An 18,351-nucleotide genomic window follows, 5' to 3' on the forward strand; every position below is an offset into this window, starting at 1 on the left:
GCCAATCAGCGCTGGCCAATGCATCCCTATGGGAAAAAGTTTATCTCACAAAAATCACAATTACACACCCGATAGAGCCCCAAAAAGTTATTTTTAATAACATTCCCCCCTAAATAAAGGTTATCCCTAGCTATCCCTGCCTGTACAGCTATCCCTGTCTCATAGTCACAAAGTTCACATTCTCATATGACCCGGATTTGAAATCCACTATTCGTCTAAAATGGAGGTCACCTGATTTCGGCAGCCAATGACTTTTTCCAATTTTTTTCAATGCCCCCAGTGTCGTAGTTCCTGTCCCACCTCCCCTGCGCTGTTATTGGTGCAAAAAAGGCGCCAGGGAAGGTGGGAGGGGAATCGAATTTTGGCGCACTTTACCACGTGGTGTTCGATTCGATTCGAACATGGCGAACACCCTGATATCCGATCGAACATGTGTTCGATAGAACACTGTTCGCTCATCTCTATTTATGACCAAATTGTACCGATTCTCATGTATTTAATGGATACTGTTCTAGCTCTGTGTATTCCCTTCATTCTGATCACTGAAACTAGAATGACCACAACTGTAATATAGAAGAAATCTCTTCTACGGAACAAAACTGAGATACTGAAAACTGGGATACCGAAAACTGAGATACCTTATCTATTAGGGGATTACAAATAACTCGTAGTATCCTATAGAGAAGAGCATACATGAATTTAGGGAAGGAGCATTTAGTAGATATATTAAAAGCTAATCTTTCATTATAGGACCACAAAAAATACAAAAAAAACTACATTAAGTCTTGTCTCATCTGAAGGCCAAGTAGTGTTTGAGAAATAAATTCTAAAATGTATAAAATTTACCAGCATGTATCTAATATAACCCTTAGGGCTAGTTCACACGGGGGCAAAGAGGCAGATTTTGACGGCGGATTTTGCCTCAAAATCCGCCTCATTACAATATTGGTCTATGTAGACCGCTAGCTTTTTTTTTTCTGCTAGCAGTTTTTCGCCGCTAGCAGAAAAAAAGAAGCAACATGACCTTTCTTCAGGCGAAGTGAATGGGATGCGAAAAAAAAACAAGTGGAAAAAACGTGATGCGTTTTTTGCGGCCCATTCACTTTACGGGAGAGGAAAACTGCCTGGCATTTTTTGAAGAGGTTTTTACAAAAAATGCTCCAAAAAAAGTTCCAAAAAGTGCAGCAAGGTCCAAAAAACGCTTCCTAATTAGGAAGCAGTTTTTTTTCAGGACCAAAATATGCCATACGTAATTTACGTGTGAACTAGCCTTTAAAGGGATTCTATCATTAGTATACGTCGGAATAGCCTTAACAAAGGCTATTCTTCTCTTACCTTTATTAATCTGATCCGTGCCACTGTTTCTGAGGAATTTCTTATTTCTTCCATATGTAAATGAGTTTTCCGACAGAACATGGGGCGTCCCCTATTCTGTCTGAAAACTCTCCAGCGATGCCTTTGTCTTCCTGTCTGGACGAGCTCTTCGCCGAGTCACCGGCCGCATCTTCAGCCAAAAGCGCCAACTGCGCATATCCGTCGGCCATTTTCCTGTGGCCAAATGGGTGCTCGTGTAAGAGTCCTCAGGAAAATGGTTGACGGACATGCGCAGTCGGCGCTTTTACATAAAGATGCAGCCGATGACCCGGTGAAGAGACAGCTGGCAGAAGAAGATAGAGGCGATGCTGGAGAGTTTTCATACAGTACAGGGGACGTCCCTTGTGCTGTCTGAAGACTCATTTACATATGGAAGAAATAAGAAATTCCTCAGGAATGGCGGTGCAGATCAGAATAATAAAGGTAAGAGTAGAATAACCTTTTTTTAAGGCTATTCCGATGTGTACTTCGTTAAAAAAGTAATTCCAATGATAGAATACCTTTAAATTTCGAGTATCATAGCTAGTGGAAGTGTCTAAGTGTCTAATGTTACAGCGTATTATTTGCATATTCCTTGTGCGTTTCTTGTTGTATATACCTTTTCCCATGGTACTGTATATTTCCAAGTCACCAATTTACTAAAGGGCACATGATGTGTAATAATTATTGCACAAATTCACCTCAGCATGAAAATATGATAAAATTACTGTCAGTTTAGCTGCCATTTTTTGTGCATTCAACAAAAAAATTATATTTGCATTGAATCATAAGCAGTTACTCCTGATAAACCGAACCTACTTTCCTGGCCAAAAAAGTAAAGTGAGGAGCCTTATGTGAAAGTCAAAAAAAATAAAGATGCAATAAAAAAATGGCAAATAAGAATAAAATGCACAAAAAGCTTAATAAATTCCCCTCTACTTTACAACAATTCCCCTGCCTTGTTGCCCTCTTTTAGAATAAATGTATCCCCATTACTGGCATTTATAGGTAATTTTCTCTTTCATTGTTTTATCATACAAATAATTTGTCGGAGATGTAACCAGTACGGCAGATTAAATTTAATGTTCTTGAGATCTCTTTACACACCAATTAACAAAATAAATAACATAAAATGTAATAATAATGAAAAATAAGTAATAAAATCACATCTCTTATGATAGGAATACTTCAACAATCTCACAGTCCCAGCATGAAAGAATCACATTGCTTCATAATACATGCTAAGTACTAGTCAATACAAAATTTCGACAAATGTTCTAAATGTTACAGTATAATATCTATTTTATACTCAGAAAACCAATTTTTAAGGTCCCCACATACATGAAAGAAAAGTCTGGACCATGAGTTAGGGTTTTCATGAGAATGGATGGTTATCTTAAATGTGGCTGGGTCTCCTAGGCAATAGGCAGAGCATGCATGTGTATGTATTATCATGAGAAATAGCACTGGCTGAACAACTGGGCACCTTTAGAACGTCTTTGTGACTTTCACCCCCTCAAGTGTAATGTTTGCTTATTTCTGTTAGGAGGAGGACTGGAGCCTCTCCAGTACTTTGTGGAGGCTGCCGACTCTCGCCCCGCTGCACTCCCGAGTCCCCAATTCCAGGTCTTGGGAGACAGGCTGGAACCTCCACGGCATTGTGTGGGGGTTGCCAGTCTCCTCCTGATCCAGACGGGGGACTTCCTGTTTCGGCCTAGTGGCAGGCTGGAGCCTATTTAAGGAGGGCTCTGGCTCCGGACTGCCACTGGCTATTCAGTTGACTTGCCCTGGTAGTAAGCGTACTCCTGATCTGATTACCTGTGTTTTGATCCCTTTTGCCTCCACCTTTGACCTTTCCTCTGCCTCCAGATCTCATACTATGCCTGTTCCTGTTACCAACTCGGCCTGCCTGACGTTTAATTTGGATTTCCCTTTGTACTGTGTTGCCCTCTTGCTGACAACCCGGACCGTACGACTACGATTTAGTGCAGCCAAGTCCATCCCAACCATCTGGGGCTCTGGTGAACGCCATTGTGGGGTTGGAATCGGTGTGGCCCGGGTGGTGTTGAACACACACAGCTCCATGTTAACCATTTGATTAGGTATAGTTAGTACTGGTTCTTACTTAGTCTCCGAACTGCATCTGCTATCCTAACAATTTCTGTGCACATGTCTGATAATCCAGAATGTTTGATGATGGAGGGCATATCATCCCAAGGATGGCCATATATAAGGAATTTGACTTAAAGCAATGCTGAAGATCGTAGAATGAACAATTCCATGGCGAACATTACTTGTGAAGTTTAGGTAAACATTAAGGCGCTTCAATCAGACATTCTGATCTAAAGTCTATTGCCTTGGGGATTTTTCAGAAGCAAAAGTCAGTTCCTGCCAAGATATAAATATAAATATGTGCATTTTAAGGATATTCTTTCCATGTTTAGATAAAGCATGAAAACTGGAGGAGATAAAGAGGACAACAAACCTAACATTTCATTGCTTTTCTATGGATGATACAAATTAAATTTTACAAGATCATAATAACAAAACAAATATTTCACTATGAAAGGATCAGTCCATGTGGATGAAGTCTGTCTGATGTCACCAGAAAATGATATACAGTTCATGCATAAAACTAGATTTTACAAGAAGCCCATTGATTCACTATAAATGTCTTGTATACCCTGGGCTGTAGACACAAAAGCATATTACTGGATCTTATGAAATTCATAGGGAACAGTCTTATCCAAATAGCTGATGAATACATTTAATTTGATAATTTTAATATAAAGATCTAATACACAAAATGACAGTATAGGAATAATGTACGTGGTAATTTTACAGAGTAGACACAAGTGATCTCATAGGTACAGAGTATAGCTGATACAGCAAGGCTGCCAAGGGTTAACCGTCACCCCTGGTCAGCAACAGAACATGCTTCGCCTAAGCTAGGAGCTACAATAGTAGACGACAGGCAATAGGCTATCTGATTCCCACTGGCAGAGCCAAGGAATCCTAGCTAGATCACTAGACTGCTCCTGTCTATCACTGGAACCTTGCCCTGACCTCCTGTCTCAAAAGATTCAGTTAAAGTGTGAGCACCGGGCGGGTGTCAGCTCACACTATATAAAGGCTAGTCCCCGCCCAACAGGGGCGGCGGCATGACGTCATCGATCATGCTCAGTATGGGCAAAATGGGACTTAGCCTCTGAGCACCTCCAAAAGGTCTGAGCATGCTCAGTCGGCCGAAAGCTGGACTTAGACTCCAGACTCCTCACTGCATGACGCCGAGGACGATGGCTGGATTGGCCCGCAGGTGGTGCTATACGCTGGACGGGAAGCCTGCGGGACCCCATCCTAACACGCAAGTGGTCAGGGACGTTGCTTCTCTATAATGACAGGCTGGGTGAATGTGGTGGAGGCGGGGCCCGGCTCGCAAACTGGGGTGGCTTATCTCCTCTCCCAGCCCAAAATTCATGCCAGGGGTTCTCAGAAAGCCTACTCCTCCGCTGCAACATCGCAACATCGACCCCAGCTGCGAGCTGTAAACACTGCAGCACTGGTGTGTGGAGACGTCAGCAGGTCGTGCTGAAGCTCAGCTTGGCCGACAGAAAACACACTGCCCCCGAGGTGAGGGGTGCCATCCAAACATGGTCCACACATGGCCCACATTTTCAACTTGTTGGTGCAAAGATTTTTAAAAACCTACCCCATTGTGCCTGATATACTGGTGAAAGTGGGGCCATTTCGTAAGTCTAAAGTAGCCGCTGCTAGCCAGAAAACATTCAAAGCACACTCCTGTCATCTTCTCACCGTTGGATGACAGAGAAAGAGGACGAAGTGGCAATTGATGTCACTGTCCCACACGAGGCTAGCGGGAAAGTTCAGTGCATCCCATTGCTTCAGCGCGGATGGTGTGAAGGGGAGTTGAAAGTGGAGGAAATGGAGAGCGGGCAGCAAAGTCATGCCAAGTAACACTATGGCACACATGGCTGACTTCATGTTGGGCTGCTATTCCAGAGACAAAGGCATTGAGTCACAGAGTTAAACTCACTGAAGTCATTACTCCAGCCCTAACCCATCTCTTCAACCTATCCCTAGCCAATGGATCCTTCTCCTCCGCCTTCAAACACGCCATAGTCACACCCATACTTAAGAAATCGTCCATCGTCCTCTCCAGCCAACTATCGTCCCATCTCACTGCTCCCGTACGCCTAAAAACTGCTTGAGCAGCATGTCCACTCCGAACTCTCCTCCTATCTCTCGTCCAACCTGCTCTTTGACAGACTACAGTCAGGCTTCAGACCCTGTCACTCCACTGAAACTGCCCTAACAAAAGTCACTAATGACCTGCTAACCGCCAAAGCCAAGCGCCATTACTCTGTCCTCCTCCTCCTTGATCTCTCCTCGACCACTCCCTCCTGTTAGAAATTCTCTCATCCCTTGGTATCTCAGATCTGGCCCATTCCTGGATCTCCTCATACCTCACCGACCGCACATTCAGCGTCTCCCACTCGCACACCACCTCCTCACCACGCCCTCTCTCTGTAGGTGTCCCCCAAGGCTCCGTCCTTGTACCCCTCCTGTTCTCCATCTACACCCTTGGCCTGGGCTAACTCAGAATCTCATGGTTTCCAGTACCATTGCTATGCTGATGACACCCAAATATATATCTCTGGATCAGACATTACCTCTGGAAAGAGTTATTGGCACAGTGATGTTACGATGCAGGGAGTGTAACATTGTGATGTCATAGGAGAATGTTCTGCACAGAGAGATAGTACAGTATAGAAATAAGGCAAACAGTGGTGCCACAGAGCAGAGATAATAAACTAATAAAACAATGCACACAGTGATGTAATCATAAAGTGATAATTGATGCTGAGATGTCGACGAATAGAGAAGTCATATAAGAAAGTTGTTTCATACAGCCACGATACAGTAACAGTATAGGAATAATGCACACAATGATGTCACAGTCTTATAAGTAATTCCACGCAAAGATGGTACAGAACCCAATAATGCACACAGTTATTAAACACAATGAAAATTAAAGATATTGCACACAGTGATGTCATAGTAAAAAGTGATGTCACAATACAAGGAATAAACACTGACTGTCATTCCCCTTTGAGGCATTGTTACTATTGGTTCCACCATGAAGGACCCAATGCCACCTTTGTAACTCCTATAGATACAATACTATAACATTGTGCAAGAATATGCAAATAGGTTGTCCATGATGAAAAAATAAAAACTGCTACTCTTGCGCCACCTTTTGGAAGGTAGCTTCCTTAAGATCAACGTGTGGTTTTCAAGAAGCCGAGTACCATGACCTAGGATTAAAAACCATACCAGAAAATTTCCTCCAGAAAGAAGGGAAACCCATCAGTAGCCAGCTGTTTTGGGGTGACTGATCTACTGGTCATAGTACATGGTGAAACAAGCTTTCTCTTCCCTATTCAGAAGAATCAATATGTAATTTATACTATAATATTCAATAAAAGCATAATAATCATATTAAAAAGAAAAAAACAACATGGTGTCGGACTGATCATCACATCAGATCTCCCACAAAATTATCACCTAAATATGATCACTGCTACCAAGCTTAGAGACCACTTCAAAGGGACAGGAAGGAAGCCGATAGGAATTGGTCCAATCAACTGATCTCTAAGACTTCGAGCAGAAGCACAAGATGGCGGGCAGACCAATATGAGATAATGAACAGAATATTGTACACGGCTGGAAGAAGTTTTACCTACTGGAAATTGTGAACTTTCTAAATAAAAGAAAGATGTATAATTCTCGATGTGAATATTTTACTAGGAATTCCCATACTGCTCCCCTCCACAACCCGCAACAGCGTGAGCCACAAAGTTACCGAATACGTAATCTATTCAAGCATTCAGTTTCAAGATTTCTAAACTCATTACATCACAATTAGTTTCTGCAAATTCTATTTAAAGTGGAAATTGTGATATTCCGCTAATACTTTTATGGAGATTTGATGGCAGGAAATCCTATTTGCATGTCTGCACGACAGGATCTAGTCATTTGCAATTCAAACACTGAGAGATAGTTACATAAAATGGAATAAGTCGTTGGGACCTTGTGCGGAGCTGCACTGAATAAACAGCTTTAAAGCCGACTTAAAAGCTGAATATTGAGCGCTACTGTTGGGTATACACAAGGTTAGTTGATTACTTTAAGGGATGATCTGACTAAGCTTATATAACTGTTCACTATACGACTCCCTGCCGACATGCTGTAAGTGCTATTTAGTCATGATCTTTAAGGCTATGGGGGAATTTGTCTGCCTTATACAATCATCAATAGTCCAAGAAAAAGAAGGTAGTCTGTAATCTGCAGTTCTGTGCTTTATTATGGTAAAATAACAGGTGTAGGTCATAAAGGAAAAAACCTATAACAGACAGATGGTACTTGGTTTTGTTCAATTCACTCCTGCTTTAAGCTTCAAAACTGCATCAAAAAACCTAAACGAGTTACGTCAGCCTGTAAGAAGCGGCCCATTCTATTGTACTGTAGTTACAGCTGACGCTGGGTACACACTGTGCGTGTCTATCGGCCATTTCCCGTGGCCGAACCAAAAATCATGTAAATCGTGAAAATGGCTAACAGACATGCGCAGTCAGCGCTTTCAGATGAAGATGCGTCAAAGAGGCGGTTTCAAGAAGAAGATGGAGGGCGTCTCTGGAGAGTCTTCTGGCAGCATAGGGGGACAACCCTGTGCTGTTTAAGAACAAGGGGACCACCCCCTGAGCTGTCTGGAGACTCATTTGCACACGTCGAAAACCTGGAATATCAATGGAACGGCAGTGGAGAAGACTTCTAAATTAAGGGGAAGAATAACCCCTAATAATAGAATCCATTTAAGACGTGGCCAGAATTGTTTTTTTTTTTTACTGCCTATCCTTAGGCCTAGGCTAGGCTTTAAATATGTGATTGATGGAAGACTGACAGCCAGCCCCAGCAGATGTCAGCTATTCAGGGGTGTGTCTAATCCCTGTACTATACAGTGCATGGAGCTGGATGCAGGTAGCTATATGCCCTGTATAGTGGATGGGTACTATTACTGCAGCTCTTCTTCTATTGATGTTAGCACCCCAAAACAGCTAACCCATGTGATGGTGAATAATCAGATATTTATGCCCTGTCCTAAGGAATAAGAAAAGATCCTGAACAACTCCTTTAATCATCTTAAGATGAAAAGTTCTGCAACTTTCTAATGCATCTTGTGCTACAATCCCTCACTATTTCAAGGTATCTGCTGGGTACCAATAAATAGGAATATTCTGGTTTATACCCTGACACTGAAAAGGGATATAGACCTAATATTTGTCACAGCTCAAGATTTTTGGATTGGCTTGGACAGCCATTGGATAGAAACAAGAATGAGCTTCATTGTAAAGCCTTTATATCACTGCCCACGGCGGTCTTATGGATTCATGGACATAGGTAAAATGATGACGCATTCGGGGCTTAATGTAACCAGTAAAAAATAATAATCATATAAAAACCAAAATTTGTTTTTAATATATTAAGTCATGGATCAGGACGACTGAAGAAATCTAGTAATGCAGTAAAATATACTAGACAGGACGCAGCAGAAAAACCATTGAAAGACGGAAAAGTGCAGATGCAGCAGTTTTAATTTATAGGCCTCAGACCTACGTCTTTGAGATGGCTGAGAGCTTTATGTTTGATGGTTGCATGTGGGACTATCTGAGTGACAGTAAACTTTAAAAGAGTGTCACATGCAATTTGGTAGAGAGAAATGATTTGAAGTCAGGATCTCCGACTCGCCATCCGTGCAGATTAAATTATCCGTGCCCGCTGAGGAAGAAGCACAAGGGGGGACGGTGTCAGGGAACAGCTGGGACTACTGGCTTGAATGTAAACTTAGACATAGTCACACATTAGCTAGCTTCAAACTAATAGTATCCCATTTACAACTATATATCCCATACTGGCCCCTCGAAAACTGCCTCCAGATTAAACAACTGCTCCATCCACAATCTAGAGGTTCTACTCATTGGATGATGGAAATATTGCATTTAGAAGCTCCTTGCAGGAGCCAAAGTGGGTATATTAATGATCTGGAAAAAATGACAGTGATGAATTGCATCAATATAAAAGGCTAAATAGACCATTTCTGGCTACACTAGCCGGGTCATGGGATATAATCAGCCTCAGATAACGCTACGATCCAGGTAGCACCTAAGTGTGCTCCTCAATAATAAGCTGGATAGGGAAGATCACCTGGATGAGCTGCACAGAAAGGACCACAGCAGGCTCTACTTGTTCAGGAGGCTGAGGGCCTTTGGGGTCCAGGGTACACTTCTTAGGGCCTTTTTCAACTCTGTAATGGTATCAGCCATCTTCTTCGGAGTGGCCTGCTGGGGAACAGCATACCAGCCATGCAGGCAGAAGAGAAAAGCCAGCCCCCTGGACTCAGTACAGACGGTGGGTGACTGACCATGGTGAGCTCCATGCTGGAGAACAATTCCCATCCCATGTATGAGACCGTGACAGCACTGGGCAGTATTTTCAGTGACCGGCTGCTTCACCCCAAGTTTGAGAAGGAACGCTATTGAAGATCCTATTAAGAAACATGACTGCTTTCATCCAGAAAACAGCACTGTGTCTACAAAATATGTCTGGTAACGCAATTCAGACCCATTCACTTCAAAGGATCTAAGAGACAAGTGTTTTGCTTTTTACAGAAGAAAAGAGAAAAGTTTTATTAACCCTGAACAACCCCTTTACGGGGCTGCCTTTGGGCAGATCTTCTTTAGCTATACTTAGGTTCTTGGCTAAACCAGTGATGTTTATTGCTTGTAATGTTACTTATACCTCCGGTCCTTATTTACATCTTTCCTTTCTTGCATTTATTCACTATATAACATGTGACACTTTCAGGTTCTTTTGGTTTCTCAATCTCGATATAAAGAAAACCTGAATTCAACTTCCTGCTGCATAGTCTATGGGGTCCGTGTGCTTTCACTGCTCACCAATGTGTTTGGTATTCCATTCGGGAGGGTCCCCATGTGGACTCCCCAAATGGATTACCAAATGCAGATGTAAACCAGGCCGCAGGGAAAGCACCAGCTGGTTAGCATACACTTTGGGCTGATTCCTAAGCTGCCCATGTATTATATGAGGGTCCAGCTCTGTTATAGGACTGGTCTACTTTGGTAGTTTTTACCATTTTTGGCTGATTCTGACATTTTTCTTTGGATCACATATCATATTTATGTTTTATCGGCTAATTTAATAAAAGTTAGGTTTTATTAATTTGAGACCTATGATTCTATTGGGTGAATTTTTGTTGCTATGGGAAACAAAGACATTCTCAATGTTAGATAGTTATGATAAACTGCCCATCTTATAGCCAAAATACTACTGTAGATACTCATCATATCCCAACTGATATTTATGTGATTTGTTCTAATACAATGGCCATATCACATCCTTTCAGAAATATCCCCACCGGATGACTGGTTGATGGGTGCAAGCTACATTCCTAAAATCCAAGAATTAAGAAACCAAATATATCTTTTCCATAGTCAAAAGAACTTGTAGCTACATTGTCACTTAGCCGGTCTATGCTTTATGTCGGCCTGGTCATTAATCTAACGCTTTCTGTGTTTACATATGTGACTTTATCATTTCCAACAGCATTGGGTGACATTTACATGAATGGTCATTTTGTTTCCCAGGAGTAAATATATCTCAGGGCTACATCTGAGGTGAAATGGCAAGTCCAAATCAATGCACGACCCGCACCGATTACCATGCAACCAGCCAGTAAATCCATAACCCATTATCTGAACACCAAGTGGAAAGCTCTGCTGTTATAGAAATATACATTCCATTGACCAGATAATGCATTTCTTTTTGCTTGTTATTGACTACCTTCCGCTTCCATGCTATAGGTACAAATTGCTGAACAATCCCCATGCAGAATGTTTACTGTGCAATTGAAATATGGAATGTACTGGTATAGATGGAATAGCACTTCAAGAACAAAAAATGTGATGTCGATTCTTCATAAGTAGAGAAAAATATAAACAAGGCGTATACAGATGCGAGGTAGCCCTCGGCCGAGATTCCACAGGTTGGGGAATGTTCACAAAGGGGAACTGACCCAACGCCCAATAATAACCCAACAGGGAAAAAATGGAACAACATACCAAAGGTTATCTGCTTTCATTTATTTCATATGAAGGATCACATCAGGAATGTCATCATAAATCAAGTATATCCACTAAGAGAATTCAGAATACGAATGCAACACTTTGAGTTATAAACCCTTTATCAGGCATAGGATGGTGGTCTGGAAGGAAGACCAAGGGGTCTACAGTTCAAACCTATGGATCCTTTGGGGCCATCAGTTCTTCCACCCCAATGGGATGTCATTGGGTGGGGCACTGATGGCCATTAAACCTCTCTATGTGTTCCTTCCAGACCAGCATCCAATGCCTGACGAAGGGTTTTTAACCCAAAACATTGCATCCATACTCTGAATTCTGTTATTGGACATGCTTGAATTATGATGACATTCCTGATGTTATTCTTTATATGAAATAAGGCCGTATTGTATATTCAATTTAGGGGGAGAAAGGAAATTGATGTTTTCTGTTCCTGAACAATTCCTTTAATACAACAAATGTAAATGATAAATTAGTAATAAATAATAATAATTTACTATATAGTTTGTATAAAATTGGTCTTATACGCACATTTTTTAAAGGAACATTGACTCTTAGGCCAGAACATAGTGTTGTGGGATCTAATGGCTGTTCTTATAGCCAGAAGAACAGGGGTCTGAGGCACCCTACTAAGTAGAGAGATTAGGTGGTCTTAAGTTATGGACTGTATCCTGGACACTAGGAATTGCTCTCTGTACTACAAAGCTAATTCAGGTTAGATGGTTCATAGAAATTTCTAGAAAGCCTAGTTAAAGGGATTCTATCATTGGGAAAACTCATTTTTAACTAAGCATATACACAGTATGAAGCTATTCCAGACATACCTTTAATTTGTTAATCCTCTCATCCATTTTTGAATTAGCCCACTTTTATTGATATGCTAATTATCCACCTCGGAGCACCAAAAGTTCATTGAGCACTGCCTGCTGCGTGTAAACAGGGGGAGGTGAGAGCAGGGAGGCTGATGATGATGATGATGACTCATCACCCTCCCTGCTCTCACCTCCCTATCTGTACACACAGCAGAAAATGCTCAGTGAACTTCCGGTGCTCAGAGGTGGATAATTAGCATATCAATAAAAGTGGGCTAATTCAAAAACAGCTGAGAGGATTAACAAATTAAATGTATGTCTGGAATAGCCTTTCTAAAGGCTTTGCAAATATATGCTTAGTTAAAAATGAGTTTGCCCAGTGATAGAATCCCTTTAAATTTACATTCCCTACATCGATAGTGCGAGCTAGAATATTATCCTTTGTTTTATATCACTAGGAAATTGCCTTTCTCCACTTCTCAATCTCTTCCTTCCACCTGCCTCCTCTGGAGGACAGTGGTGTTTAACACAGTAGTCAGCACACTGATCAGGTTACTGTTGCTGTCTGTAAAAGTCTATGGAGAGGTGAAGAGGAGTAAAGAGCTGCAGAATGGGAGACACACAGAGAGGCACTGTTGTGGCTTCCAGTAAGTGTTTATAAGGTGCCCGTCAAATGATAATTTGGGGTGCACAAAGCTGGCATACAACCTATTAGTGACACTCATACTATTAGATCAGGTGGGCTGCTCAGCACATTATGCACTTTCACCCCACAAACACCAGCACTCTATTTTCATACTACCTATTCCTTATATATTCCTTATCTGTGTGCATTTGAAATATCAAATATCCACCCCCTTATGGAATGTCGGTGAGTGGTTGCATTATCAGTATTTTGCACTTGTGCAATCTCTACCATATACCATTTGGGCATGTCTGTATCCTCCAGTGAAGCATTGTTTCCCCTAACATCAGGTAATAAGACCTTTTTATATTTAAGAGTATAAATGGAGGATACTAAGGGACATAGTGTAGTGCAGCTATGCATTACATGTGTATATGTAAGATCAATGTACGGTACATGGTGATCTGAATACACACAAGGCCTCCATAACAACACTGCAGAACTGGAAATGTTGTCATCAGAATCTCCCAGTAATCAGCCTCAGGCTTTTGGCCTAAAAGTTCAGGCAATATTAGTATAGAAGTTAGATAGTTTTACATTTTATGTGATCTTCTAAAGAAACTGAATATTTTTAAGGCTTCTGCAAAACACTATCATATTTGACACATATTTACAATTGCATTGTCTATATATCAGAATTGCCTTGCTGTGACTTCCTGCTCTGAGCTGTGCTAGAGGCCAAGGGAGCTGCATCATTCACTGTTTGGTGAAAGAGCTGAAAACATTGCTACGATGGAGACCTCCCATTCTGACACATTGACAAATAAGAGTAAAACTTGATATGTAACATGGAGTATTACCCCCAAATTCCCCACCATATGCCCTGAAAGCTGTTAGGATGGGGTCGTATTTAAGGATCATTATGACACTTTTGAATGTTCCTTAGCTGAAAATATCTTGTTCTCATATGATCTGTGCCTTGTTATATCACTATATACTGTTCCATCATTAAATGTCTTATTTTGTAGCACCAGGATTCAATGCATCCTATTGCTACCCGGCTGTATAAATTAAAAGAGGAACAGAGGTAAAATCTGCATAACCACTACAGCATCCAGCAACTCCTCCTCCAGATTTATTGACTTTTCTTAATTGTACAGCTCAATAAAGTAGGCAGAAAGCAATCTCCTTTATTATACAGTGGAGTGTGTAGAGATGTACTGTAGGGAGGGGCTGATCTGCTATACTGCAGTCCTGGAATTGCAGAGGGAAGAAACAGAAGGCCCAATTTATGGCTTATTTAAACAACTGAAGCCCCTCATACAATATGCAGAGGCTTTTCCACTAACAAGCATCTTCCCAGTTCTGCTGATGTGTGGGAGTATCATTTGCGGACACCAATACTCCCCCACAGCCCTATCCATAAAACTCCTGTTCATAGCCATACAAGTAGTCTTATTTACAAAGCCAAGCAGATGCAGCCTATAGCTAATAATTGGACTGGAGTAATGGTGCAACGGCTACAGTAACTATCTCGTGGGGACTGAATAATAACATAGAATAATAGGTTTTATTAGTATATATAATAAAATAAGCTACGCCAAGAACAGAATTAACATGGCCTACAATGTCACGGATATCTAGACTTCTACTTTATTCCTATCCACACACATTAAAGTAGGAAATGATGAGAAACAATGTAATATTCTAATGATACGTGATGATGCGGCGCCAGCTGTTTAGACTGAAATCAAACGTCTCCTGAGAGTAAACACAAGCATTATACATTCAGGAAGGCTGTCAATAACATACACAAGAAGTCTATGTGCAGAAGCGACATACAAAGCTACACTTTGCAATGACACATTTTATCTGGCAAGGAGAAGTAGGAGATGTACAGGATACACTGGACACACACTGGATTCTGGATATTCTTGGAGATGGTTCCAGGAGGCAAAGGCAGGAGAATTGCTTCACATTCAACCTGCTGTTTGACCTCTTTCGGATTCCTCTACTAACAAATCTGCCTCTTTTCCTGTTCTCTCATTAGTGATGTTTACTGAATGGAGTGTTGGTTTTACTCATTAACCCCTTTACAGAGAAGGAGGTCAGCGGTGTTCTTAGCCAGCCTTGTGAGACAGCCAGAGTGTTAGTCATTTCATTATCCATTCACAAATGCATATGATGGTCTAATGTAATACTAATTATATAGAGGTATACGGAATAACATCTCTGCAATCGTATATAGCAAGAGTGGAGTACTATGGAATCATAGAAATACTCCAAATCTACTCTAGGGAATTAATCCATAGGCCAGTCATATCAGCTGAGCTGGGAATTATTATATTATCCATACTAACCCTATTCTTACTTATTTAAGCACACATCATAAACATAGAGTACGGTCTTCTCATTGGTATTAATCATTCTCCTTGTACTCCAGGGTCCGAATCTCTTCACATCCAGGGTCTCTAAGCCTATTCATTATCTCATGCCCATTATTACTGAGATGGCATGAAAACAAGAAATGGAAGTACAAAGTGCGGCTTATATATGTAGCTCCATATAATAATAATAATAATAATGAAATATAGCTGCTGATATTAATACACAAGTTTGTCCCTTTTTTTTGATGTTTCTTATAACTGTAGATGTGTAAAAAAAAAAAAAAAAAAAAAACGACAACCAGCCTCACCCAGAACAACAGAATAACCGTACAGCAAATGGAGGAAATTAAGTCTTCAGGTCTATCGTCCTTAGTAAAGCCATGTATTGGCCCAGTAAAGGCCCTATTTGGATCCTGTATCCCATTCTAAGACTTTGCTTTGCTCTGTCTTCGGACAATATTTCTCACTAGTGTTAGTAGAGGTTATCACTTCAGTTCACAAACATTACTTTTGTGCTGATACTTCACATCCTCCGGCTATACGGATTCTCCTAAGATCATTGTACTTCTTTTTCATCAGCACCACCTCACTCCTCCATCAAAAGCAACCGAACCACTTATCTTCCATCCATCAGGTTTATGTTGACAACACCCATCTGTACTATAGCACAGCTTGATGTATTCAGTTCACTCCCTTACCTCACACAACCCATAGCACAGTCACATAAAATAGGAACCTTTGTACTTCTTGGAACAAATCACTTCCTTTGCTATTTTTCTATTAAGTTTGGCATCATGTCCTGCCTAGACTCATGTATAACATCTCCCTGGCTGGAGACATTCATTGCCAGTGTTACATAGTTACCACTAATGTCTACACACAAACATGAAACATTGAATAAAGTAACAATATTATATTATTAGTTTATTTGGTTGCACTGTAAATATTAGTCCATTTGCTTGTTGCCGCTATCCACTCCTCTCCACCTTCTTATGTACAGTATGTACCAAACAGAACATGTATATTTTGTAATAGTCATTTTCAACCTTTCATATATGGACCAAATTTAACATTTACGTATTATGATTGATAGATAGATAGATAGATAGATAGATAGATGATAGATAGATAGATAGATAGATAGATAGATAGATAGGAGGAAGATTTTAACAGCAACCCCTGTAGCAGACGTCCCACTCCAGACTGACTCCAGTCCCCACACCCCACCTGCACAGCCTTGCACCATAACCTCTTCTATTAGATCTCATTATTTCTTATATGCCCAGCCTTTACTATTCTAAAATCAATATATTCTGCTCCAGTCTCCATCACTGCACAGTCCTTCAATATATTCACTCCTGTACTATATACTGTCCAGCTGCCCCAGAACAGTGACACTAGAGCCACACATTATTATATACCAATAATAATAACCATATATTGGTGCAGTCTTACACCCCTAATAATTAACCCTTAAGCATTTCCCTTGCCCATTACTTATGTTTATTGCATTTGTCTACTTCCATGACTCATTCAACCCTGCATTGTTCCCTATTTTCTAGGTAGACAGGGACTTGCACCCTTTGGGCACTGTATATTGCTATCCACATTGCCATTTCAGCCACCTATAACCAATGCAGTGAATCACTGTCACCACTGGACCACTTTAATCCCTTTGCACTATACAGCTATGTGCAGCCCCTTCCTCTCCATCTTCCTTGCCATTACCTCCATTTAACCTTTTCAGCCCCACCTGCCCCATCCCCTTCCCCAGGACTCACATCTCTGAAGCGGTTCCAGTGCTTGATCTTGCCACTATACTGGTTGATAGAGGACAGCCATTGCTCATCTTCCATAAAATTGCCGGTGTTCTCCAGCTCCTTGCCGTCTCCCTGGGTGCAGACTAATGGCAGGAGCAGGGGCAGCAGCAAGAAGCAAGGGTTTGTCATCCTGGCAGGCTGCAGGCAGAGCCTTGGTCCTGGCTTGATGATGCTTGGGATGTGCTTGGAGACTTCACTGCCTTGGAGCAGACAGCAGAGGCACAGACTGGAGAGAAACTGTACAGGATGGATGGATGGAGGGGGGAGCACAGAGCCTGCGCCACAGCAGCATCACAGGGAGGAGGGGAGGGGAGGGGGTGCACAGTCCACACCTGCTCTAACGTGACAGGGAGGGGGGGAGGAGGCTGCTGGAGGAGATTATTATATTAACATCCTCCACACAACATCACCACCCTGTGTATATCCACATAGCATGGAGTTATATAAACATCTATATACATATACCTGCTCATAATCACACAGATCACTGCCCAATATTATCTATACCATATACAGACTACCATCAATGGCACAAAACAAGCATCCCCAAATATTGGAAACCCATTGCATGCTATTATCTCATAGGATAACCTTCACTCAAGTATTTGGGGGAAGACAAACAATATTGATTTGGCCACAAATAGATTTATTTTTGCAGTAACAAGTATTTTTAATCACAGTGAAATATCTGTGCATTACAGATCAATGAAAGGTTATTGCAGCAAGGATGGTACTGTATACATGAAGGGGAAAGATACCAAAAAAATGCATTATTTTTAATGAATTTAAGAATTTTTAATTTTAATAGACAGGCACTTGCCAATGCTGTGGGGGTTATCTTTGTAGGAGTAACCACATTTACATAACAGACAATACAGACATTATTATAATAGAAGACAACACCTCTATAGATAACACCACATAACACTCACCATTGCATCCACTACTGGGGAATTATCATCTACTCGTCTCCTTCTACAGGGCAGGCCTAGAAACTCTCCCATAGACCACAGTAAGTTGGCGCTAGACTGTTGCTACCTATGGCCATGTCTGTGTGACTTAATGCTGTTATCAGGGTCTCTAAGGTAAGATGGAGACACATCTTTTCAAAACCTAAAG

At 41.3% G+C, this 18,351-nt stretch overlaps 1 protein-coding gene across 2 annotated transcripts in view; it reads right to left on the reverse strand.

Moving 5' to 3' along the window:
• The window catches only part of SPOCK2 (SPARC (osteonectin), cwcv and kazal like domains proteoglycan 2), a 99,538-nt gene extending 82,062 nt beyond the window's left edge, over positions 1 to 17,476 (reverse strand). Inside the window, exon 1 of one of the 2 annotated variants that reach the window (XM_075258241.1) lies at positions 17,194 to 17,476. In XM_075258241.1, coding sequence (XP_075114342.1) covers positions 17,194 to 17,361 — 168 coding nt within the window. In that variant the 5' untranslated portion in view covers positions 17,362 to 17,476. The remainder of the gene's footprint in view (positions 1 to 17,193) is intronic. The other variant, XM_075258240.1, reaches the window with a different exon arrangement.
• Positions 17,477 to 18,351: the final 875 nt, after the last annotated feature.

This window comes from Leptodactylus fuscus, chromosome 10 (genome assembly GCF_031893055.1).
Source record: "Leptodactylus fuscus isolate aLepFus1 chromosome 10, aLepFus1.hap2, whole genome shotgun sequence".
Lineage (NCBI taxonomy): Eukaryota > Metazoa > Chordata > Amphibia > Anura > Leptodactylidae > Leptodactylus > Leptodactylus fuscus.